Source organism: Leptodactylus fuscus, chromosome 10 (assembly GCF_031893055.1).
Source record: "Leptodactylus fuscus isolate aLepFus1 chromosome 10, aLepFus1.hap2, whole genome shotgun sequence".
NCBI classification, from domain to species: domain Eukaryota; kingdom Metazoa; phylum Chordata; class Amphibia; order Anura; family Leptodactylidae; genus Leptodactylus; species Leptodactylus fuscus.
The window spans coordinates 6,280,538-6,307,009 of NC_134274.1; the positions used below are offsets into that span (position 1 = coordinate 6,280,538).

The 26,472-nt window shown below is 50.0% G+C and overlaps 2 protein-coding genes across 3 annotated transcripts; both read right to left on the reverse strand.

Moving 5' to 3' along the window:
- Positions 1 to 411: 411 nt before the first annotated feature.
- PEX5 (peroxisomal biogenesis factor 5) lies at positions 412 to 13,293 on the reverse strand. 2 transcript variants are annotated; one of them, XM_075257626.1, is made up of 16 exons: positions 12,973 to 13,293; positions 11,867 to 12,013; positions 11,419 to 11,454; positions 11,122 to 11,254; positions 10,697 to 10,807; positions 10,267 to 10,366; positions 9,740 to 9,830; positions 9,257 to 9,376; positions 8,073 to 8,147; positions 7,855 to 7,974; positions 7,421 to 7,564; positions 6,461 to 6,531; positions 6,177 to 6,377; positions 5,535 to 5,700; positions 5,058 to 5,215; positions 412 to 3,184 (listed from the first exon to the last, which is right to left on the reverse strand). In XM_075257626.1, the coding sequence occupies exons 2-16, from the start codon at positions 12,002 to 12,004 to the stop codon at positions 2,977 to 2,979; spliced, it is 1,872 nt and encodes a 623-aa protein (XP_075113727.1). In that variant the 5' UTR covers positions 12,005 to 12,013; positions 12,973 to 13,293; the 3' UTR covers positions 412 to 2,976. The 2 variants fall into 2 exon arrangements, with proteins under 2 accessions (XP_075113727.1, XP_075113728.1); XM_075257627.1 differs by lacking the exon at positions 9,257 to 9,376.
- A 4,688-nt stretch (positions 13,294 to 17,981) lies between these two features.
- Positions 17,982 to 26,471, reverse strand: LOC142183185 (CD209 antigen-like protein 2). Its single transcript, XM_075258124.1, has 5 exons — positions 26,110 to 26,471; positions 20,225 to 20,584; positions 19,886 to 20,037; positions 18,432 to 18,541; positions 17,982 to 18,184 (listed from the first exon to the last, which is right to left on the reverse strand). Exons 1-5 carry the CDS (start codon positions 26,228 to 26,230, stop codon positions 18,022 to 18,024), a joined length of 906 nt encoding a protein of 301 aa, XP_075114225.1. The 5' UTR covers positions 26,231 to 26,471; the 3' UTR covers positions 17,982 to 18,021.
- Between the last annotated feature and the right edge of the window lies 1 nt (position 26,472).

Sequence of the window (26,472 nt, forward strand, 5' to 3'; positions counted from 1 at the left end):
GAGAGAGGAGGACACTGGGCCCGGTCGGGGTGCCATTTATTGTAGGTCTATTACTGTGTAAAGTACAGCAGATGGCTCCTATACGGTGTGGTGCACTTTTAGTGACTGCACCATATGGGGGCGCCATCTCTTTTTTCCTCTTATTTCCTGGTAACACTATCCCGGAGCTTAGGATGTCTGGACCATAAAATCTGCAGGTAAGAGGTGTCTGGAAGAAGCCAACATGGTGGTCTGGGCCAAATGTGCAGTCACTGGATATAACTGCACTGTAGTGATAACTTTATAGCTTTGCTGGCTAAGGGCTTGTTTTTTGCAGGGCGCGTTGTATTGTTAATGGCGCGGTTTTACGTTTCATCTAATCTATAGAAAGTCTTCTGACTCTTGCGCAGTTTTATCTTATAGAAGAGGCGTCTTTTATTATTACAAAAATTGTACAGTTGCGTATTCTACATAATCGTATAACAAGGCGATGTCCCCGCAGAGCTACAGGAAAAAGCGTGTCGTTACATGGTCACCTCCGACGAGCAGACACTCACTGAGGTTGTCCCGGACTATAACAAAATGGCTGCCCCCTTCCACAAACAGCGCCACTCCTGTGCACAGGTTGTGTGTGGTATTACAGGTGAATCTCATTCCATTCTATGGTGTATGCTGCAGTACCAGGCATGACCTATGGACCTCTGTGGCGCTGTATCTGAAGAGCAGCCCTAGTTTTCCAATCCTGGAGCTCGCCCACCTCTCCAATCTATTCGGTGCCATCATATACACAGTTTGCCTCATCGGTGACACAACCATTTGCTGGTGATAATTTTTTGGATTTTTTTTACGTTGCCGTTTTATTTTACTGCGGCTTCTCCCACCTGTCTCTTTCTGGCTGTTGCAAAGCTGGTAATTTTGCAGCAGCCAAAAAGTAACACACTGGAAACTAAAGACTTGTAGTAAAGGGGGAGGGATCAAAGCGTTGCCTTTGGTTGGATGCAGACACTTACCCAATTACACGAGGGCCGACCACGATGGCGGCAAGTCCTGCTGTCACCTTTACAGATATGGCCATTTTCTATGGCAGTGGTGGCGCCACCCATAGGCCGCTGTCAGCATTAGCCTGTACCCTGCCTCTTCCTTACATGGGGGTGGGGACACTTATACAGTAAGATACGAGGAGCGGAGCACCGAGTACATATAAGACTTCATGTGGTATCACTACCCCAATATAGATAGTACCTAAGACTACAAGTAACTGCACCTACACGCAGGGGGCGCTGCTGGTACTAGCCCTGCTAGGTTAACATGGAGATGTTGCATAGATATGGATTAAATACTGTCAGACACTAAATCTATCATTAACATGTCATGTGCTTCAGAGCTGACACTCAACTGCACCCTGGTAAGATATGGGGAGAGCAGGACTGATCCAAGGGTCTTACTCCAGGGGGGGATGTGACTTTATAAAGGACCTTCCATCACCAGTGACCCCTCCATTGTCTCTCGCACAGTTATAATTTTTCTCCCCAGCCCTCGCCATTCCTGAGCCATCACTTAGTAGGTTTCATCACTACTATACTCTCTTATGGCAGGTGGGCGGTCCCTGATGACCTGCTCCAGCCAAGAACCGCCCACCTGGCACCCGAGAACATAATGGTGCTGAAACTGACAGCAATGATAGCTCAGGAACGGTGGGGACAGAATCAGAATCACTAGGGAAGTTAAAATAATGAAAGGTCCCCTTTAAGGGGGGGTTCCAACACCTAAACCATTGCAGGCAGCAGACCTAGGACTTATTCAGACACTTCCAGAAGCCGTTGCGTGTCTTTCCCATTCACTTCTCTCCCTTTAGATGGTCTCGGCTTGCTGTCAGTGAATAGAAACCATTACCCATCCCGGTCATATTCTAGTGACCCAGCTGCAACGCCCGGACCGTCTCTGACACACTGTCACAAACTCTACACCGGTCAGGATCAGGTTTTAGTCTCTGTTCCCATTCACTGACAGCAAGCAGGGGTCTTGGAAATCGTGAGGAACAAACTCAGTCTATGAAAAGCGGAAGGTTTTTTTTTTTTTTTTTGCTGTGCGATTAAAGGGATATTCCGGGCCTAGGACAATGAAGGCTGCGGCGTATTCACAACTTTCCAAGCACAGCGCCATCTGTTATAGGGTGGTTGTGCTTGGTATTGCAGCTCAGCCCCATTCTTTTGCACAGGACTGAGCTGCAGCGCAGTCATGTGACCATAGAAGAGGAGGTGGAGCTTGATGTACCCTTTAAACCTTTCATTTTCCTTAAACCGGACCCCTTAAAGAGACAATGTTGGCGGCCCCTTGAGGTCCTGTCTGCTCTCCTTCTTGGAACAGTTTTTGTTACATCTCCTCGTGGTTCCTCTGTTATTCCTCCTGGCAATGTATGACAATTGGGTGCTATCAGAAGTGATTGGATACTGTCAGTGTATAGTGATACCCCCTATTGACCAGGGTCATGGCCACACCCCTAGTCGACTTATTCATACATTTCCAGGAGGAACAACAGAGGTCCAGCCTGGCAGACGAGAGCGCCATCATCTAGACTGAATGGAGCACAGATACTAGATATATGGTCTTGGTTACCGGTTATACCGTCCTAGAGGAGGGGGAATCCGGATGAAGACGACACACACTGGAGGAGGAGGATGATGTCAGACCGCTAGTGGTCGCTACGTGACGTCTGCAGCGCCGTCCACTGGCCGCCAGAGGTAATTAAATACAATCAATCTTAATTAGAAAAAAAAATTAGCTGAATCCCTTCATCCCTGTACCAGCCAATGGAGTGAGAGGTCAAGCCTAGTGTCAGGGGTCACCTCAGGTCCGGCCAAGTTCGGAGTCCGTGGTTCCGTCAGGGTTCGTACCGCGGTCTCTGGAGTCTTAGTGCATGGTTGCGGCCTCTGCTTTCCCGGTACATTGACTGAGCCCGGCGAGCATGCACTCACACGGCAACCGGTCAGACCGCGGTCATTGTGCCGGCGGGGCCGAGGGAGAAGGGAACGCTGCTTGTAAAGCGGCCAGATCACGGGCGTCTGCTGCGGAGTACAAATTACTCTGTCCTAGCATGGATAGCGCCATCCGCAGGGTGCTCCAGATATTGTCGGACATGGCTCCTCCGGGGCCGCCGCTCCGCTGCTGCATGCTGAGGGCCTCTATGAAGTGCTCCACGGCCTCCCTGTAACAGGTGCAAAATAATAGGTCATACAGCGCCCCCTAGTGTTTATAAAAGTTGTACCTGCCCCCTTGTGCCCCTCCAACATCAGGGTAAATTCCTTATATCTTGTCCGTGCTGCAGCACTGCCTCCATAGACTTCTATACACTTCTTACAGCGGCACCAAAGATCAACCTCAGGAAGTTGAAAGCCATAAAAGGGTTAAGCTGCGGGGACCGGGATCAGCTGCTGTCTGATAGCAATAAAAACTTATCAGATTCCCGGGTGCTGGACTTTGTTAATACTCTCTGGCAACAATCCTGCGAGCGCGCGGTGCTGACGTTTACCTTACAACCCTATGCCAGATCTAAGTCGTAGGTGAATGGGAAATGATAGGAATATATTGAAGTATCAACAACGGAAAAACATCTAAAAACGTAACTTATAATAAGGAGCACAGTCCCCTAAAACTGATAGATAATACAGTGATGTATATGTGTAGTGTATCTGCTGCTGCACATATTTCGCTGATAGAACTTGCGCGTAGTTTGCAGCACAGAATCACGGATACATCTGACGGTCGGCTAGTTATTATAAGGGCTCATCATACAGATCTGAGCATGGCTAGAATGCAAAAAGTAGCAGCACCTGAGGCTCATGGTAGTGTCACTGTCTGCAGGCTATCCACACAGGGGCACTATTAGTTCATAAGCGTATATCCCCATAGAGAGAGCGTATTATATAACCAGGGCCTCTATGCTTATGAGTGACCCGCCTTGAACACACAGCTGCTTGCTAGCGTGAACTGTGTGTAACTCATGGACCGATTAAACCTGCTGACGATGTGTATGCGGATTAACCTATATACAATGGGTCTCCTCTATACAGAGACAGACAGATGGCGGCACTGCGGTACTAGTATGACAGGGGTGTGGCCGGCGGCATGGGGCCTTAAATAGCGTTGGTAGAATGATACGCCCATAGGGGGTGTGGCTTGGCACTAGGAGGACCAATCAGGAATTAGGGGAGGGCACACCTGACCATCGCCCCTAAGACATCCAATCGGCCTATTAGCCTAGCATTACCTCCTGTGCTGTGTAAATAGACTGCAGATATAGTGATGGCTACCATGAGGCTCAGGCGCGGCTACTTTTTGCATTGTGGGCGTGCACAGGTTTGTCTGATGATGGTAAAACCATGAGCCATTCTAAAAAAGAGCCGACCATCAGATTTATCAGTGATCCTGTGCTGCAAACCACGCAAGTTCTATCAGCAAAATGTGCGTGGCAGCAGAGACACTACATATATACATGGCAGTATTTATCACTTTTAGGGGCCTGCGCTCCTTGTTCAGTTTTTTGTTGATACATATCTGAGCCACGGCTGACATTGCCACACACAGTCTGCGGCACATTCCCCCCGACCAGACTTAATAAACCTCCTAAAATAACTGCTAGAGTAAACACACACCAGGTCCCGTGTTATTAACCCCCGCAGGCTAGCTCAACGTCACGTTAAATATTTGCACTCCGAGTTCTCTGCTTTGTTCTACTTTGTAGCGAGCTCAGCTGAGAAATCCTCATAAGAAGGGGGAGGGGGTGTAGACTTATGCAACCACTTTATGTATTGCAACTAAGTAATGTAGCAAAATGTTTTGTATTAATGATCTGCTACAGTTTCTAAACAGGTGTCTTTATGGTAACAGACTACAAACAAGGCCGGTGTAGTCTGGTGCGGCAGTAAAGTGTAACTCCACCAGCCGTATTGTATCAGGAAGGGGAGGCAGAGAGAACACGACTGCAGCATCAGATCCATGGGGCAGTGATACATTGTAGTAAGGAGTTGCAGAAGTATTCACATCCTCATAATTCATTGTATAAGGACACTGTGTCTCACCTGTGCGCCCCCAGATTGATGCACGCAATGCCCAGGTTGTATCGGGAACGTATAAAGCCCGGTTGCAGTTGCAGTGCCCGCCGGTACGCCTCCACCGCTGCCTCGCTGTCATTACCGTTTGCCAGGGTGGCGCCCAACTTATTCCACAGTAAATAGTCCTGTAAGAGAGAAGATGGCGGAGCGTGAGAGCCTCACTTAAAGGGAATGTCTGGTCTAAAGCACATAACATGGGGCCATGGTTAGCCTTGGAGAGAATGGAGCGGATATGTGATTACCTGGGAGACCCCTCACCCTAGAGATGGATGGAGCTCAGGCCCCCGCCCATCACTGAGCTATCATACATATAGACCAACATTGGTGCAGACATCGTAGTCCATGGAATTCCATCTCACATCTGTCGGCACCTGACTAATCACGATGGGCGCCCCCCCCCCCCCCCCAGTGTTACTAGTCACCCCCAGCCCCCGCCACACTCACATCCGGTCTCTGGCTCAGGGCGGCCGTGAAGCAGTCGACAGCTTTCTGATATTCCCCGCTCAGGTTAAAGAGAACCCCAAGTCCACACTGAACATCCGGATCCACCAGACTTGGGTCCATGCGGACGGCAGAGAGGTACAACTCCCGAACCTCGGAGAACAGGGAGCTGAAAGCAGAAAGAGGATATTATGTCTGACAGCCCGGGCCCCGGGGGTCCACAATCGTTTGTAGTCACATAGGCCGGCATAGGAAATAATAAATCAGAACTATTTGATGAATTACTTTATGCTTTCTAGTTATTTAGTCGTCTTGGAGCAATATATAATGCGGCTATGAAAGGTATACAAGCCGTATCCGAGTCATGTGACCACAAACGTGGTCTGCAACGCGTGGTCAGGCAAATAGACAAGAGAAACAAGACAGGTTGCAGGTCGCCTGGACACACGACTTACACCAAGGACCAAAAATCAACCAAGTTTGGATTTTTTCACAGCATCTCATGTTGCAAGGCGATCACATGACACATTGTGATCTCCTGGTTGCACGACCAAAGCTGCCATGTAGTCGTAGTCAGACAGCTAATCTGCAGCAAGCACAGAATGATCAGTATACAGAGCTATACAGTCGCCAGCCTTCACTCACTCAGACAGTAGCGTCCCCAGGGATTTCTTCCGAGCAGCCTCCCCGCCTCCGCTCTCCTCCTTTATCAGGTGGGTGTATTTGGGGTTGTGCCGCAGCCACTCCCGCAGGGTCTCACAGGCCTGCTGCTGGAGGCATTCATTGGTGAAACTAACCGCCAGCGCCATCAGGGCGTGCAGATTGTCCGGCTTTATCTCAAGGCACCTGGGGTTAAAAAATTGACACGGTGAACCAGATCTACATGCAAGAAATCAAAAGAGAGAGGCCAGAAGAAGAGGAGACCTCACCTGCGGAGAGCACTGATGGCCGCCAGCTCCTGCTCATTTTCTGCCTGAGTGGTGCCCAAATATTGCCAGGCCTGAAATATACAGAGGATGACAGGGATCACTAACACTGCTCAACCCTGCCCGCATCCTCCACCATAGGATAGTAGCACACTATGTCTCAGGGAAAATTGGGGACACAGCACATAAGTAGCCCCTGGTGCCGGAGGGGGCCCATACTACATCACAAGGGACCCTTTAACAAATTTTGCACTGCAGGCCAGGGTTTTAAGGGAATGTGTCACCAAAAAAGTGATCAATAAACTAGTTTAAAAAATGGGCAACACATTTCCTTTAAGTTTCTGCACCTGGTGGCGGTAGCATTGACTCTTCCATGTGAAGACCCTAGAGAAAAGCATCCTAGATCTCGGCTTCCTGGACCCCTAAGGTTATGACTTTGGAGAAGAGAAGTGGAAGATTGCACTTAAAGGGGTTCTTCACCAATATGGCCTCCAGGTCCTTGGATTTAACCCTATGCTGGCAGATGAATACAAGAGACAGTCTAGACAATGTGACGTCCTTGCAGATGCTCAGCCAAAAAGCACAGTATTACTAGAGTTCCTTTAGCTCCTGGCAAACCTGTATCTGGGTGAGAGGTGGACACTGCGGGGTGAGAGGTGGACACTGCGGGGTCAGGAAGGTCATGTTTTCGGTACTTTGGTCTGCCGGGTTGTACAGCAGAGATTAACCCTAATGTGTGCAGAGTAGCCTGCACCAAATTGTGAGAAGATACTCAGAGCCCAAGGGGGCAAAACTGGATGAGGAAGGGGTTGCAGCTTTGTTTATCCTGAGCTTCCGCTTCATCTGAATATAAAGCCAGAGCAGTACAGTAAACACTGACACTTAACAGGCAGAGCCGCCACCCGTATACAGGGGACGGAGGTCACTATTAGAATACAAGGTTGAACCTAAATCTCCTTTTACCTCCATGTGGCTGGGATCTCTTTGTACGGCAACCTCGAAAAGTCTGACAGCGCTGGGGAGGTCTCCTTCCTGAAGGCGTTTTAGACCCTCCTGAAATGGCTGCACCTCCTTGGAGAATGGATTGTCGTCCTCAAAAGCGTAGCCCTAGAAGAAGACACAGAAGACGTCATTGGAGAAGGAAGCAGCGACATCATCACGTCCAAGTATTATCCTGATACAAAGCTCCAAATCCCCTGCAGAGGAAGAAATAACTGCTAAAATTCTGTACCTGCAGCCGCCACCAGAGGGAGCTCAGGAGCTTACTGCAGTCATAGCCATTGTACTCAATAATACTGTGAGCTCCCCCTAGTGGTGGCTGCAGGCAGACTGAATTGTAACATTTGGTGTACAATCTGCAGATTTGGTGCTCTGTATCAGCGCGATCTATAGGTCACCTTGTCATAAGACTTGGCAGACAAGTCCTGGAAGTCTGAGAGCCACGGATGCGCCTCCGCGTCCCTCTTGGCCATCTCCTCCCATTCTTCCTGAAGTTTGTCCCAGAAATCAACATCAGCCTAATAAAATAAAAAAAATGCAGAAAACTTTGTGAAACCCCTGAACACAGCTTGCTGAAATACTCTGTGCTGCTGTCAACAGTACTAGTGTTATTTACCTCCACTGCGGCCTTTGCAGACTCAAACTCTTTCTCCAGGGGGGCAAATTGATCGACCCAATGTTCAGCAGCAGCCTGCGGGGGGAACGGGGGGCAGAGGAGATGGTCAGCCATGACAGGACAGGAGCAGCAACACCAGCAGGGGACAGAGACACACCAACAGGCAGGAAGACACAAAGAAGCCCCGACCAAGTGAGTAAGACGTGACTATACTGAGTAATGATGATGCAGTAAATCATGGGTGCGGGGTCCGAGCTGCAGGATTTCCTCCCAGGGGCCAAATCAGTCCAAAAAAAAAAGTGACAACCACTTCCCCAAAAAATGTGCTGGGAGCAGTTGTCACTTCCCTTCCTCCACTCGTCTTGCCATTTCATGCATTAACCTGCAGAGGGCAACAGTGAGCACAGCATGGGATAATCAGATGACACCCACGCCCCATGCTAAGGGATCACAGGGGGGAGGGGATTTACAGCAAAAATTTGCAAAATTGATGTAACTATTGATCAGATCACACCCATGTTTTACTCGGCTCCGAATACATAGAACAGGACACAAGGATATATCGTGGCGGCTGCAGCCTGTGGCTCCAGGGATGTCCTGGGACTACAACTCTCAGCAGGCTCTGACATCTGGAGGACTACAGGGCGCAGATCACCAATGCAAAGATTAGTTACAGGATTTCCAGCCGTATGTAAAGAAACTTTTCGGTTTTCGTTCTTCACCATATTAAGATCCCTGCTTGCTGTCAGTGAATGGAGCGTTACTGGTGAAGGGGTCTCCAGGGTTAATAATGGATGACCTATCCTTAGATCAGCAGGGTCTGACACCCCCGCGATTTGAAGAGACCACTGTGTTAAGGCCGAATACCAAGCACAGCGCCGTACATTGTATAATGGCTGTACTTGGTACTGCAGCTCAGTCCCATTCGATTGAATCGCAAGATCGCACAGGAGACTCCCGATGAAATTAATTGGAAGTTTGTAGCGAAGCCATTGCAACAAGTCCATTAAATGTTCCCACAGCAGAAATCCTAAAAATGGTGAAGAACTGGAACACGAACCAAAAACGTTACAGACCTTCCCTCCAATGATTCTTTACACAAGACTGGACAATCCCTTTAAGCCAGGTGGTGGGTGTCACTAGGCCTCTCCTCCACCCGCACACCCCACGCTGCCGGTCACTACCTGCTCCTGTATAAACTGCTCTGACCACTGCTCTGCCTGCGAGACCGTCTGGGAGGGAGCGCTCGGAGTCTGCGACAGAGACACCTCCCCGTCTCCTATCTTCCTCACAAATTGTAAGAACTGACAGAGAAAGAGAGATGGAGACAGTGACATCGACACATAAGATGGAGGGACACAATGTGGGGGGGGGGGTTGTGCAAATTTTACATAGGGTTCCACTTTATGCCTCTCTATGGAGCAAGTATAGGCACATCCTGCCCTGTGTAGTCTACAAACACCATAGAAAAGGGAAGGTCTCTGTACTGCTACCTTGTGGTCATCACTGGTACTGCAGGTAAGAGAACTGTGGCACTGTATAGCAAATATCATAATGAGATGGGGGGTTTTGTGGACCAATTGGGAAAGAGCGTTCACTGTGACCATTTCTTTTTAGGGTACATACATATATACAACTTACACCCCACCCTGACCCCCTCCCGGTACCTGGCTGTTGGTTAGCTTGGGGTCGTTGACTTGGGACAGCAGAGATTTGGCTTCTCTCTGCAAGTCGTCCTCAGGTTGGTACTCTTCAGTCCTTCACAAAGGGAGAGGATTGGAAAAAATTAAAGGAGACCCCTCACCACTTGTACCCCTGGTGGGGCAGATAGGAACCCCAAAACCATACCCCGCAGGAGACTCAGGTAGAAAGCAGTCCTACTGTACTGGTCAGGTGAGACTTTCTACCCAATCACACGGCTGGGGTAATTTTTTTGGGGGGGCATCTGCATGAAGAATTTGCACCAGTAATAGGAAAGGTTTTAGGGGTCCCCCAGCAAAATAAAGCAAAGCAGTGACCCCTTAAAGGAGAACTCCACCATTAGAAAATATAGTGGCTCACTTCTACTCAGGAAGTGACATCACGTCCATTGGCCACGTGATGTCACTTCCTGGGAAGAAGAAAGCAGCCATGTTTTGTAACCCTGCATCACCCCTTTAGGACGGCGCGTTTACGAGTGGTCACGTTTTCTCACCATTTTTCGGCCATCGCTCCCTCGCTCTCTCCCAACCATAGCTTCTCCTCTGATTGCTGGAGGTATTCCTCTGCCCAGCGAGACGGGGAGGAGAGGGGGTCTAGGAAGACAGAAAAGAGAGAGTTGTGGGGTCCCCGGGTAACTTTCAGGGCTTGGGGTCAAGAATCCAAACTCTGACTCCAATTTTAACACAGTCTGACTACGACTACGAGCAGCGACGGAATTCCTAAGAAAGTAACAATGTAACAAACTAACGAAATATTCAAAATATTTACTATTTCCCTTTATTCTGATTCCGACTCCACAGCCCCATTAATATCCCTCTTACAGACCTATATTATAGGGACGCCCTTACTGAATCTGTGATGGGGTGTACCAATCTCCAAAATCTTCCCCCTCCACGCCCCCACACCTCTTCATGATGACATACCTGCCTGCTCGATGAACTCCTTGCTCCAATCTTCTTCTTCTACCACCGGTTCTTGCTCAAGAAATTCATCCGTCCAGTGTTCAGACAGAGCGAGATCTGCGACACCCGGAGCTACGGGACGGCAAGGAGAGGGGGTGTAAGATTACCTGAAGTCTTAGACTGGAAGATCCGACGTCTAAAAGGAAGAACCGCGACTCTAAGGACCACCAGTAGTGTCGAAAAGTAGTGAAAGTCATAGAACACAGCCATAAGTGATAGCAACAAGTTGTAGAATGAAGTAGATACACAAAAGAATGGCAACATAATCGTAGAATGTCGTCGTAGTCGGGCAGTAGATACACAAAGAATGATGGAAAGTTGGTGGAACGTCGTCGTGGTCGTAGATACAGTCATAGCCCGGCTGCAGATCTGAGCTTTGTTCTTACCTCGGAGCGGCTCAGGACGGAAACTGCTTTGCTCGATTTGCTGCATCTCTGCCAAGAGGCCGTCCATCTTAAACGTGTGAGGAGCCCGGGTATGCAGGGAAGGAACACGGGACTGGAGGAACTCCGACACAAGCTGAGGACACGGGGGAGAGGAATAAGGGAAACGTGCAAGACAAAGAGCAACGGCACCAGAAAACGTTCTGATTCTAGGAAAGTTGGGTGACAACCAATACGGAAGCCATACTAGGAGTTGTCACCCAGCTTTCCCAGAGTCATGAGCAGCAGCTTTGTCCTCACCTCATCTTCTGTGGCTTCTCCAAGAGGCTTTGAGATCTGCAAGAAACAATAAGCAGCAAGTAAAGACGTCAGTAAATCCTAATGGCCGCCTTCACATAGACCTTGTCCTTCCATATCTCGCTATTTTCAATACCTCTGCTTGCTGTGAGTGACTAGAAAGCGTCTACATATATCCCTAATGCTCCTCGCAACTGTAACGGACCCTCAGCTGTGAGAAGTGTTAGGTCTCTACAACCTGCCCATGAATAAGGATATTCCCATTCACAGACAGCAAGCAGAGATCCTTAAAATGGCCACACAACAAATAGAATAGGAAGGTGAAGATATTGTTGTGCTGGGATCTGTAGTTCACCGGCAAAGCCAGATAATGAATACAGTCATGGCGGGGACATCACGAAAATGTGCGACCGTCAGACTCCCTGCCCCCTCTGTTTGTGGGGTGACTTACCGCGGTGGCTCCTGGGGGCCACGCCACACTGGGCAGCCCCTCCTGCCGCAGACCTTTATCCTGGGTGAAGTGACCGGTCAGCTTCATGAGGGGATTCGCCCCCCCACATTCCGTGTCCACCAGTCCACGCATCGCCATGCTAACGGCCTACAACATGGAGACAGCAACATGATAAATACGGGCTCGCCCAGACGTGACAGGATCCCCTGACAGGACGCAACTGACGTGACAGGACCCCAGGACAGGACAGTCACCCCCAGACAGGACACAATCACCCCAGATGTCAGGATCCCCCCAAGACAGGACACAACTGACGTGACAGGACCCCCAAGACAGGACAGTCACCCCCCGATAGGACACAATCACCCCAAATGTCAGGGTCCCCCCCAAGACAGGACAGTCACGCCCAGACAGGACACTATCACCCCTGACATAAGGACCCCTAAGACAGGACAGTCACCCCAAAATAGAACACAATCACCCAAGATGTCAGGATCCCTCCAAAGACAGGACAGTCACACCCAGACAGGACACTATCACCCCAAAATAGGACACAATCACCCCCGACAAGGCAGTCACTCCAGACATCAGGATCCCTTGAAGACAGGACACAGTCACATCCGACATGACAGGACACAGTCACCCCAGACGTCAGGACCCCGCACCATCCAGACACTACGACCCCCAGACAGGACAGTTATCCCTGACATGACACAATCACCCCAGACGTGACAGGATTCCCTGACAGGACGCAACTGACGTGACAGGACCCCAGGACAGGACAGTCACCCCCTGATAGGACACTATCACCCCAGATGTCAGGATCCCCCCAGGACAGTCACCCCCAGAAAGGACACTATCACCCCAAAATAGGACACAATCACCCCCGACAAGGCACAGTCACTCCAGACGTCAGGATCCCCTGAAGACAGGACACAATCACATCCGACATGACAGGACACAGTCACCCCAGACGTCAGGACCCCGCACCATCCAGACACTACGACCCCCAGACAGGACAGTCATCCCCGACATGACACAACCACCCCAGACATGACAGCACAGTCTCCCCCGTCCATTAGGTGAGGTCTCACGGCTGCGCTTACCCTGTGTCTCCCTGCTCTGATGGTCTCCTTCTCTACCTCAGCTGCTGTGGGTCTCTCTCTGCCATGGATCTGTCTCTCCGGCCTCGGCTGTCTCTTCCTGTGTGTCAGAGTTCAGGGGGAGGAGAGACAGTTAAAGGTACAGAGATCAGGGGGAGGAGAGAGACAGCAAGAAGGAGGGAGAGAAGGCTGGGAGCGGGGAAAGAGACAGCCGGGTACAGGGAGGAGGGAGAGACAGCCGGGCACAGGAGAAAGAGACAGGCAGTGCTGAAGGTGGTCGCTTATTCACACACATGGAGATGGAGCTTCAAGGGAGGAAAGAGACAGTCATATGAGAAGGGGAGGAGAGAGAGGCGGCCAGTCACAGCATGGAGGAGGAGAGAGAGGCGGCCAGTCACAGCATGGAGGAGGAGAGAGAGGCTGCCAGTCACAGCATGGAGGGAGGAGAGAGAGAGGCTGCCAGTCACAGCATGGAGGAGGAGGAGAGAGAGAGGCTGCCAGTCACAGCATGGAGGAGGAGAGAGAGGCTGCCAGTCACAGCATGGAGGGAGGAGAGAGAGAGAGGCTGCCAGTCACAGCATGGAGGAGGAGGAGAGAGAGGCTGCCAGTCACAGCATGGAGGAGGAGAGAGAGGCTGCCAGTCACAGCATGGAGGAGGAGAGAGAGGCTGCCAGTCACAGCATGGAGGGAGGAGAGAGAGAGGCTGCCAGTCACAGCATGGAGGAGGAGAGAGAGGCTGCCAGTCACAGCATGGAGGGAGGAGAGAGAGGCTGCCAGTCACAGCATGGAGGAGGAGGAGAGAGAGGCTGCCAGTCACAGCATGGAGGAGGAGAGAGAGGCTGCCAGTCACAGCATGGAGGGAGGAGAGAGAGGCTGCCAGTCACAGCATGGAGGGAGGAGAGAGAGGCTGCCAGTCACAGCATGGAGGAGGAGAGAGAGAGGCTGCCAGTCACAGCATGGAGGAGGAGGAGAGAGGCTGCTAGTCACAGCATGGAGGGAGGAGAGAGAGGCTGCCAGTCACAGCATGGAGGAGGAGAGAGAGGCTGCCAGTCACAGCATGGAGGGAGGAGAGAAAGGCTGTCAGTCACAGCATGGAGGGAGGAGAGAGAGGCTGTCAGTCACAGCATGGAGGAGGAGAGAGAGGCTGCCAGTCACAGCATGGAGGGAGAGGGAGAGAGACTGCCAATCACAGCATGGAGGGAGGAGAGAGAGGCTGCCAGTCACAGCATGGAGGGAGGAGAGAGAGGCTGCCAGTCACAGCATGGAGGAGGAGAGAAAGGCTACCAGTCACAGCATGGAGGAGGAGAGAGAGGCTGCCAGTCACAGCATGGAGGAGGAGAGAGAGAGACTGCCAATCACAGCATGGTGGAAGAGGAGAGAGGCTGCCAGTCACAGCATGGAGGGAGGAGAGAGAGAGGCTGCCAGTCACAGCATGGAGGAGGAGAGAGAGGCTGCCAGTCACAGCATGGAGGAGGAGAGAGGCTGCCAGTCACAGCATGGAGGAGGAGAGAGGCTGCCAGTCACAGCATGGAGGAGGAGAGAGAGGCTGCCAGTCACAGCATGGAGGAGGAGAGAGAGGCTGCCAGTCACAACATGTCATTGCCATAGTAACATCGGGCCAAAACTAGTCCTGTTGTCCCTAATGCAGACAGTCTGTGAGTAGGATGATCTGCATTACACGGCGCCCTCTACAGGCTGAATATGAGAATACTGTATACAGCCTGCGGTAGGGACCTGTTCACACCAGAAGGTCTCTTACACTTCTCCATACCTCCCAACTTTTGAAGAACAGAAAGAGGGATAAAATTTAACTCCACCCACTTTTATGTTCACTCCACCCATTCTCATTCATTTTCCATGTCCCCCCACACAGTATAATCCTCCTACAGTCACCCGTACTTTATATGTCCCCACATTGTAATGTCCCCTCCAACTGCCCCATAGTATTGTCCCTCTCCTCGTGCCCCAGTTTACTCTGGGGGAACTAGAGGGGACATGAAACTGGGGCAGATGGAGGGGGACATGAACAGTGGGGGTAGTTGGAGGGGCCAATAAATTAATTGCAGCTAAAGTGGGACATTAAACTGGGGGCAACTAGAGGCAGACAGGTCCCCCTCCCGCTATTCCCACGGTTTAATGCCCTCTCCAGTTGTCCCCAGTTTAATGTCCCCCCAGTTTAAGTGACCCCCTTATCTACCCCCAGTTTCATGCCCCCCTCATCTCTGCCTTCAGTTTCATTTCCTCCCCTTCACCTCTGCTCCCAGTATAATGTCCCCCTTCACCTCTGCCCCCAGTATAATGTCCCCCTTCCATCTCTGCCCCCAATATGTTCCCCTTCCATCTCTGCCCCCAGCATAATGTCCCCCTTCCATCTCTTCCCCCAGTATAATGTCCCCCTTCATCTCTGCCCCCAGTATAATGTCCCCCTTCCATCTCTGCCCCCAGTATAATGTTCCCCTTCATCTCTGCCCCCAGTATAATGTTCCCCTTCCATCTCTGCCCCCAGTATAATGTCCCCCTTCCATCTCTGCCCCCAGTATAAAGTCCCCTTTCACCTCTTCCCCCAGTATAATGTCCCCCTTCATCTCTTCCCCCAGTATAATGTCCCCCTTCCATCTCTTCCCCCAGAATAATGTTCCCTTCCATCTATTCCCCTAGAATAATGTTCCCCTTTCATCTCTGCCCCCAGAATAATGTTCCCCTTCCATTTCTGCCCCCAGTATAATGTTCCCCTTCCATTTCTGCCCCCAGTATAATGTTCCCCTTCCATCTCTGCCCCCAGTATAATGTCCCCCCTCCATCTCTGCCCCCAGTATAATGTCCCCCTTCCATCTCTGCCCCCAGAATAATGTTCCCCTTCCATTTCTGCCCCCAGTATAATGTTCCCCTTCCATTTCTGCCCCCAGTATAATGTTCCCCTTCCATCTCTGCCCCCAGTATAATGTCCCCCCTCCATCTCTGCCCCCAGTATAATGTTCCTCTTCCATTTCTTCCCCTAGTATAATGTTCCGCTTCCATCTCTTCCCCCAGTATAATGTTCCCCTTCCATCTCTGCCCCCAGTATAATGTTCCCCTTCCATCTCTGTCCCCAGTATAATGTCCCTCTCCATCTCTGCCCCCAGTATAATGTTCCCCTTCCATCTCTGCCCCCAGTATAATGTTCCCCTTCCATCTCTGCCCCCAGTATAATGTTCCCCTTCCATCTCTGCCCCCAGTATATTTTCCCCATTCATCTCTACCCCCAGTATAATGTCCCCCTTCATCTCTGCCCTGGTATAATCTTCCCCTTCCATCTCTGCCCCCAGTATAATGTTCCCCTTCCATCTCTGCCCCCAGCATAATGTCCCCCTTCCATCTCTGCCCCCAGCATAATGTCCCCCTTCATCTCTGCCCCCAGTATAATGTCCCCCTTCATCTCTGCCCCCAGTATAATGTTCCCCTTCCATCTCTGCCCCCAGTATAATGTTCCCCTTCCACCTCTGCCCCCAGTATAATGTTCCCCTTCCATCTCTGCCCCCAGTATAATGTTCCCCTTCCACCTCTGCCCCCAGTATAATGTTCCCCTTCCACCTCTGCCCCCAGTATAATGTTCCCCTTCCATCTCTGCCCCCAGTATAATGTTCCCCTTCATCTCTGCCCCCAGTATAATGTTCCCCTTCCATCTCTGCCCCCAGTATAATGTTCCCCTTTCATCTCTGCCCCCAGCATAATGTCCCCCTTCATCTCTGCCCCCAGTATAATGTCCCCCTCCATCTCTGCCCCCAGTATAATGTCCCTGCTCCATCTCTGCCCCCAGTATAATGTTCCCCTTCCATCTCTGCCCCCAGTATAATGTTCCCCTTCATCTCTGCCCCAGTATAATGTTCCCCTTCCATCTCTGCCCCCAGTATAATGTTCCCCTTTCATCTCTGCCCCCAGCATAATGTCCCCCTTCATCTCTGCCCCCAGTATAATGTCCCCCTCCATCTCTGCCCCCAGTATAATGTCCCTGCTCCATCTCCGCCCCCAGTATAATGTTCCCCTTCCATCTCTGCCCCCAGTATAATGTCCCCCTTCATCTCTGCCCCAGTATAATGTTCCCCTTCATCTCTGCCCCCAGTATAATGTTCCCCTTCCATCTCTGCCCCCAGTATAATGTCTGGTCTGGGGTCTGTATTAGTTTAGGGGTCTGGTCTGGGGTCTGTATTAGTTTAGGGGTCTGGTCTGGGGTCTGTATTAGTTTAGGGGTCTGGTCTGGGGTCTGTATTAGTTTAGGGGTCTGGTCTGGGGTCTGTATTAGTTTAGGGGTCTGGTCTGGGGTCTGTATTAGTTTAGGGGTCTGGTCTGGGGTCTGTATTAGTTTAGGGGTCTTCTCTGGGGTCTGTATTAGTTTAGGGGTCTGGGGTCTGTATTAGTTTAGGGATCTGGGATCTGTATTAGTTTAGAGGTCTGGTCTGGGGTCTGTATTAGTTTAGGGGTCTGGTCTGGGGTCTGTATTAGTTTAGGGGTCTGGTCTGGAGTCTGTATTAGTTTAGGGGTCTGGTCTGGGGTCTGTATTAGTTTAGGGGTCTGGTCTGGGGTCTGTATTAGTTTAGGGGTCTGGTCTGGGGTCTGTATTAGTTTAGGGGTCTGGTCTGGGGTCTGTATTAGTTTAGGGGTCTGGTCTGGGGTCTGTATTAGTTTAGTGGTCAGGTCTGGGGTCTGTATTAGTTTAGGGGTCTGGTCTGGGGTCTGTGATTATTTAGTGGGTCACCTGTGTGGCTTGTGTTTGGTTTGTGGTCTGTATGAATTTTGGGGGTCTGTAATATTTTGGGGGGGCTCTTGCACTACATGTAGGATGGGGGCGCCCTATATAAATGGGCAGACATATGTAAATCATTGCGCTTCCTTCCTGTCCTTGTCGTTGCTTCTTGGACTCTCCCTGACATCTCCATACTGACGGTTTCCTTTCAATGACCATGACAAGCACTTCCTTCTGCCTGTAGATATTTATTAATCTGTCTCTAGACGTTTTTCACGGGCTGGTTCTGGTTCTTTGGGGTCGGGGTCTAGTACAGGGCTGGGGGGGGGGGGTCAGTTACTGAGAATGACCCCCTTCAGGCTGAGCTGATCTGCGCGGCGTTCACAAACACTTGTGTATTTCTCGCTGCACTCTTCATCGCTCCATTGCGAGGCTGGAGACAAAGTGACACAATCCTCGTCACCATCATTATTGGGCTGCTCCGGACCCCAGACCCTGCAGAAATACAAGAGGAGGAAGATCATGTTAGTACCAGTTCTGGCCAGCAGGTGGTGCTGTAGAGACATGTGGAGAATGATTAGCCTTTATCGCCATCTGGTGGCGGACATAGATACAGCAAGAAAGAAAAAGCAAGAACAATGGAAATAATCTGCGGCCACCATGGATTATAATCTGATGGGGGGCAATAATCTGAGCAGCCCCTTCACAAACTAGATTGTCCCTGTAACTGTCTGCGCCTCACCATGTTGTAGACTCGTATGGTGTCCCGTCCACCCAGCGCCAGTTCCCTTCTCTGTGATGATCCGAGAGGCCGATCCAGGCGGTGACATTGACGAAACCCTCCAGAAAGTTCTATGGAAAAGATGTGGGATATAAAATGTGGTTAATACGGGGCGAGCAGACTGCGACGGGTACAAAGCAGCCCTGGAGGTCAACGCTGAGGACTGTAGGTGACCTATAGGATGGCTGGGAAGTGGCAGGTGGGGACATAGGGGTGGCTAATATGTATGGGTCTGGTTATGGGGTCATTGTGTCCAGTTACGAGGTCACTGTGGTTATGGGGTCACTACTTCTAGCAGTATTATGGGGCCACTGTGCCTGGTTACGGGGTGACTGTGTCTGGTTTTAGGGTTACTGTGTCTAGCACTATTATGGGATCGCTGTGTCTGGTTATGGGAACATTGTTTCTAGCACTATTATGGGGTCACTTTGTCTGGTTACGGGGTCACTGTTTCTAGCACTATTATGGAGTCACTGTGTCCAGTTATAGGGTCAATGTTTCTTTGCACTACTATGGGGTCAGTATGGTTACGGGGTCACTGTGTCTGGTTATGAGGTCATTGTTTCTGATTATGGGGTCACTGTTTCTAGCACCATTGTGGGGTCACTGTGTTTGGTTATAGGGTTACTGTGTCTAGCACTATTATGGGGTGACTATTTCTAGGACTATTATAGGGTCACTGTCCCTTGTTATGCGGTCCCTTTTTCTAGCACTATTGTGGGGTCACTGTGTCTAGTTATAGGATCACTGTTTCTAGCAGTATTATGGGGCCACTGTCCCTGGTTATGGGGTGACTATTTCTAGGACTATTATGGGGTGAATGTCCCTGGTTATGGGGTGACTATTTCTAGGACTATTATGGGGTGAATGTCCCTGGTTATGGTGTGACTATTTCTAGGACTATTATGGGGTGAATGTCCCTGGTTATGGGGTGACTGTTTCTAGCACTGTTGTGGGGTCACTGTGTCCAGTTATAGGGTCAATGTTTCTTGCACTACTATGGGGTCAGTATGGTTACGGGGTCACTGTGTCTGGTTATGAGGTAATTGTTTCTGATTATGGGGTCACTGTGTCTGGTTATGGGGCGACTGTTTCTAGGACTATTACGGGGTCACTGTCCCTGGTTATGGGGTGACTATGTCTAGCAGTATTATGGGGCCACTGTCCCTGGTTATGGGGTGACTGTTTCTAGGACTATTATGGGGTCACTGTCCCTGGTTATGGGGTGACTATGTCTAGCGGTATTATGGGGCCACTGTGCCTGGTTATGGGGTGACTATGTCTAGCAGTATTATGGGGCCACTGTGCCTGGTTATGGGGTTACTGTATCTAGCACTATTATGGGGTGACTGTCCCTTGTTATGGGGTCCCTTTTTCTAGCACTATTATGGGGTCACCCCCAGCCCATATTTTACCTGTTCCTCCTCGTCATTGACCACCGCCAGGAATCCGCCCCTCTCCCGGCACCAGGACAGACTTTCTTCCCAATTTTGCGCCTCTTCTGACTGCAGGTAACAGGACAGCTCATAGATCCTCCACCGCGGGGGGCAGAAGGGGCACAACATGGCTACAAATAAAGAAAAGATATGAAAAACTGAGGCCTGGATAAAGGACTAAAGCCCAGCCGATCCCCCTGGTGCACTGTAGTAGTTGTCATAGGGAACATCTGTGTCCAGGTGAGTATTCTCTATGGGCTCTGCACAGTGACACCTTGTGGTCATTCTGCTAACTACAACCAGTGATAATATTGATACCCAAGTCCTGGTCCGCGGCGGCGCAGTCCATCAGCAGGTCACTGGTCCTGGGGATCAGGACGTTCCCCTTCAGGAAGTTTCGGTACTGCTCTTCCAGTTTGCTCCGTTTGCTGCGCTGCTGCTGTCGTTGGCGCTCTATTACCTGCAGCGCCCCCTGGTGCTGGTTCTGGTTATACCGCAGGCCGGGTATTAGAGTGTCATGTAGGTGGCGGTATTCCTGCAGGACGGAGGACAGATTCCTCTGCAGCTGAGATACATATTCCTGCGTCATTTCCATCTCATCCTGTAGGTGGCAGCTGTTGGTGCGCAGAGTCTGCACCTCGCCCTCCGCAACGCGCAGGTGAGATCTCACCTGGAAATCTGGAGAAGACACAGAAATACAGTATAGACATCCATATATAGCCAGACCTGTATATACAGCACTATTATTATATTGCAATATGGCGTCACTTCTGTTTACGTTCATTTTTGGCCTATTTATACCTGGAAACCGTCATCAGGCAGGGCGGTTGCTGTTGATGGATCTTTTTCTTTATTTTATGACTTTCTAGATTTCATCTCGATTTGGAACATATTGACTGAATATGGAGACATGAGATACCCTGATACACCCCCTCCCCCAACACAACACCTACTTTATGTACCTGGAAACCATCATCAGGCAGGTCGGTTGCCGTTGATGGATCTTTTTGTGTCTTTATTTTATGACTTTCTAGATTTCGTCTCGATTTGGAACATATTGACTGAATATGGAGACATCATATACCCTGGAACCTGTCATCAAGCAGGTTGTTGCTGTTGACGGATCTTATTGTTTTTTTCATGGTATTCTAATTCTTAGAACATTTTGTTACAGTTATTGTGTACCCCAACCTCTCCCCCACCACCTATTTTAGCTCATTTTTGTTGTATTGGTACCTGGAAACCATCATCAGGCAGGTTAGTCGCTGTTGACGGATCTTATTGTTTCTGTTATTTAATTCTGTTGTCACTTTTTAGATTTTTGTCTCAAATTAGAAAATTTTGACCGATCATAGAGACTCACGGTACGAAACACAGATCTGTAGAAAGAATAGAAGATCCACCTTGTTGATGGTTTCCCGTTAACAAGGTGGTGCGCCAAATTAAAGGGGTTTTCTAGAATTTAATATTTGACGGTCATTGACTGACAAACGCTGCCTTGTCATTGGTTTCTATGAGGTTTCATGTCCGCCCCATTGTTTTCAGGATCTGTCAGTAGTGCAGCCTCAGGCTTTGGGCCTGTAAATTCTGGCAATGGGATCTCAGCACAGTAAATAATATTTTATATATATATATATATATATATATACATTATATTCTTACAATAAGACAACATGGCGGCCGTGAGACAGAGGAGGAGGACGATGACCAGGAGTAGCGATCCCGCCAAGAGTCTCCGGGGAGAAGAAGAGTACAAGGTCTTCTCAGAAGTGCAGCTCCTGCCAAAGATCAGAACAAAGGCCAAATACAAGGCTGTAGTAATGGCGTCCTGGACGTAGAGCGGCGACACTGAGCGCATAGTGATGGAGGTATAGCTAGAAATAGACGAACCTGGGCCCTGGTATTTGTGGGGGGCCTAGTAGGGGTACAGAAGTGCTAGTTGTACCCGCTGGTGTCTGAGGGGATCCTAGCAGTGGCTCCCTCTAGTGGTGGCCACAGTGAACTGAAGAACTAAGATTGTGCAGTTTATGGGGTGTCACGGGCTGTAAACATGGCTGAAATCATGTCACCCCCTCCCCAATGACAGCCATAACATCTACTTGTCTGCACCAACTTTGCTCCATCTATTCTGTTTGTGTCAGTCCTTACTGTAAAGCTAGAATTCTATGTAATAGGTTCCCAGCAGACAGTAGAGTCTGCAGGATAGATCTGGGGACCCCCTGCTTACACCCCCATGTTGCAGAGTCGGGATTCACACTTACATATCTTCGTTGTCCTCCTTTTTCAGGGTTGAGAGTCTCCGCGCTCCATCTCTCCGGCACACGAGCTCTGCGTCCACCGCAACGTCCATCTATATGTTCTGGCTTCTCCTATTCTATGTAAATCTCACGGAGGCGCCGCTTATCTTATATCTTCCCCAAATCCCCGGCCTTGTCATTCCAGTGTGCGGATACATTGTAACACTGGGACAGTCAGCAGATTGCAGGATATGGGGAGCGTGCTCAGGCGGCACCAACTATACAGAGGTAGTAACAGCGACAAACTCAGCTCTGCTACACTGACAAAGCTCCACATACTGTATAACACAGGATAAGTAATGTAATGTATGTACACAGTGACTGCACCGGCAGAATAGTGAGCGCAGCTCTGGAGTATAATACAGGATAAGTAATGTAATGTATGTACACAGTGACTGTACCGGCAGAATAGTGAGCGCAGCTCTGGAGTATAATACAGGATAAGTAATGTAATGTATGTACACAGTGACTGCACCGGCAGAATAGTGAGCGCAGCTCTGGAGTATAATACAGGATAAGTAATGTAATGTATGTACACAGTGACTGCACCGGCAGAATAGTGAGCGCAGCTCTGGAGTATAATACAGGATAAGTAATGTAATGTATGTACACAGTGACTGCACCGGCAGAATAGTGAGCGCAGCTCTGGAGTATAATACAGGATAAGTAATGTAATGTATGTACACAGTGACTGCACCGGCAGAATAGTGAGCGCAGCTCTGGAGTATAATACAGGATAAGTAATGTAATGTATGTACACAGTGACTGCACCGGCAGAATAGTGAGCGCAGCTCTGGAGTATAATACAGGATAAGTAATGTAATGTATGTACACAGTGACTGCACCGGCAGAATAGTGAGCGCAGCTCTGGAGTATAACACAGGATAAGTAATGTAATTTATGTACACAGTGACTGTACCGGCAGAATAGTGAGCGCAGCTCTGGAGTATAACACAGGATAAGTAATGTAATGTATGTACACAGTGACTGCACCGGCAGAATAGTGAGCGCAGCTCTGGAGTATAACACAGGATAAGTAATGTAATTTATGTACACAGTGACTGCACCGGCAGAATAGTGAGCGCAGCTCTGGAGTATAACACAGGATAAGTAATGTAATGTATGTACACAGTGACTGCACCGGCAGAATAGTGAGCGCAGCTCTGGGGTATAACACAGGATAAGTAATGTAATGTATGTACACAGTGACTGTACCGGCAGAATAGTGAGCGCAGCTCTGGGGTATAACACAGGATAAGTAATGTAATGTATGCACACAGTGACTGCACCAGCAGAATAGTGAGCGCAGCTCTGGAGTATAACACAGGATAAGTAATGTAATGTATGCACACAGTGACTGCACCAGCAGAATAGTGAGCGCAGCTCTGGAGTATAATAGGATAGGTAATATCTGGTGATCCTTCTCATTGAGATTCTTCTCACCACAATATTTATTCTGCGGGATTTTTGCTCTAATCCTCCGGTTTCCTGTTTCTGATGTAGAAATCTTTCTTCTGCAGTTCCTTCCACATTTCCTCTTCTATATAATTCCATTTTCTTACCCGTCAGATCTTGTGCGATGACAAAGTGCATTAGTCCGGGGCAGACTGAAGCCATCGGGGGTATTAGAGTGCGGGAAGGAAATGGCTACAACTGATTGTGTCCTTGGCAAGCACTAAGACTCCCCGGGAGCCGCGGCCATACACTTAGTGATTCTCCGCTGACTTGCAGCCTCGGCCCCAGGAGATCAGACTAATATTACACCAGAGGATACACAGAAGCCAGCGACGCCGTCTCTAAGGTGATGCTCCGAGCAGATGGTCGGCCGGTTGTGACACAAACACCGCCCCATGTATAGCTCACATCTAGGTTATATCTCTGCAGGTGATCACACCCCATACACCGCACATACATGGGGGCAGCACATAGAGGCAGTGTGCAGGACAAAGGAGAGATAGACAGTGCAGCACAGTGGTAGCATATTATACAGGGGAAAGTGGCAGTATAATGTACAGCACAGAGGAGCGGTATACAGCACAGACAGGCAATACAGAGAGCAGCACACTATGCAGGACAGAGGGGTGGTATACAGTATAGGACAGAAGGGTGGTATACAGTGTAGGACAGAAGGGTGGTATACAGTATAGGACAGAAGGGTGGTATACAGAGCAGCACAGTATGCAGGACAGAGGGGTGATTTATAGTATAGCACAGAGGGGCTGTATACAGTGCAGGACAGATGGGCGGTATACAGAGCAGCACAAAGGGACAGTATACAGAGCAGCACAGAAGCAGAGAGAGTGTGGCGGTATACAGAGCAGCACACTATATAGGACAGCGGGGTGGTATACAGAGTAGTACACTATGCAGCACAGAGGGGCAGTACACTATGCAGGACAGAGGAGCAGTATACAGAGCAGGACACTATGCAGCACAGAGGGGCAGTATACAGAGCAAGACAGAGGAGCAGTATACAGAGCAGCACACTATGCTGGACAGAGGGGCAGTATACAAAGCAGGACACTATGCAGCACAGAGGGGCAGTATACAGAGCAGCACACTATGCAGGACAGAGGAGCAGTATACAGAGCAGCACACTATGCAGGACAGATGGGCGGTATACAGAGCAGTACACTATGAAGGACAGAGGGGCGGTATACAGAGCAGCACACTGCAGGACAGAGGAGCAGTATACAGAGCAGCACACTATGCAGGACAGAGGAGCGGTATACAGAGCAGCACACTATGCAGGACAGAGGGGCGGTATACAGAGCAGCACACTATGCAGGACAGAGGGGCGGTATACAGAGCAGCACACTATGCAGGACAGAGGAGCAGTATACAGAGCAGCACACTATGCAGGACAGATGGGCGGTATACAGAGCAGTACACTATGAAGGACAGAGGGGCGGTATACAGAGCAGCACACTATGCAGGACAGAGGAGCGGTATACAGAGCAGCACACTATGCAGGACAGAGGAGCGGTATACAGAGCAGCACACTATGCAGGACAGAGGAGCGGTATACAGAGCAGCACACTATGCAGGACAGAGGGGCGGTATACAGAGCAGCACACTATGCAGGACAGAGGAGCGGTATACAGAGCAGCACACTATGCAGGACAGAGGAGCAGTATACAGAGCAGCACACTATGCAGGACAGAGGAGCAGTATACAGAGCAGCACACTATGCAGGACAGAGGAGCAGTATACAGAGCAGCACACTATGCAGGACAGAGGGGCGGTATACAGAGTAGCACACTATACAGGACAGAGGGGCGGTATACAGAGTAGCACACTATACAGGACAGAGGGGCGGTATACAGAGCAGCACACTATGCAGGACAGAGGAGCAGTATACAGAGCAGGACAGCGGGGTGGTATACAGAGCAGCACACTATGCAGGACAGAGGGGCGGTATACAGATTAGCACACTATGCAGCACAGAGGGGCGGTATATTGTGAAGCCCCAGCAGGCAGTATACTGTACAGCAGAGCACTGTTTGTGATTGCCTGAAGCACAGGGGTGTTAGGACGATACCTGGGCATTTTGGTTCGTTTCGTTCTCTTCTGCCGCTCCGCCATGCTTGCAGAGTTGGAGGGCTGTTCCTGATCAGCTAATGGTCCCTTTACGACCATAACACAACAGTCACCATAAAATCCAGCTCTTTCTTTCTGTCACCGGCAAGTCAGCAATACAAACTGTCTCCGCACACAGCAGCACACACAGGGTTAAATCCCGTTGCGTCACAATGAAACACGCCTCATGCCGTGTTATCAGAGGGGAATGGAGGGTCTTTTATTATTATTTTTCAAGGTACGGCCCCCTCCCCACAAAAATCAAACTCCCCAACACACAGGCAGCAGACTAATAATACATGTACATGCGAAACACGCCAAACCAACCATGAATAATCCTCCTATCATCTGCGTTGCGCCGGGGTCTCTCGCTAGAACCGTATTCACAGCGGCTGGGGACGGTTCGCCGTTGGTCGCGCTCAGATGGCAGGGGGTCAGGAATGAACATGTGGCACAGACGGGTTGACTTGGCAGAGTGCTTTATTGCAGCTCTTAAAAAGGCAGGACATGACTGTACCCCTCCCCCCCCCCAATATGATCACATGATCCCAACAGCCAATCCAAGTGCACTTTTTTTATTTTATTTTTTTGGACAACATTAAGCTCTGATCGGCCATGTTTGGCATCATGTTTTCTCATAGGCTATAGGGTGTGCTCTTCTGTAACCCCTCCCCCCATGAAGAGACCCCT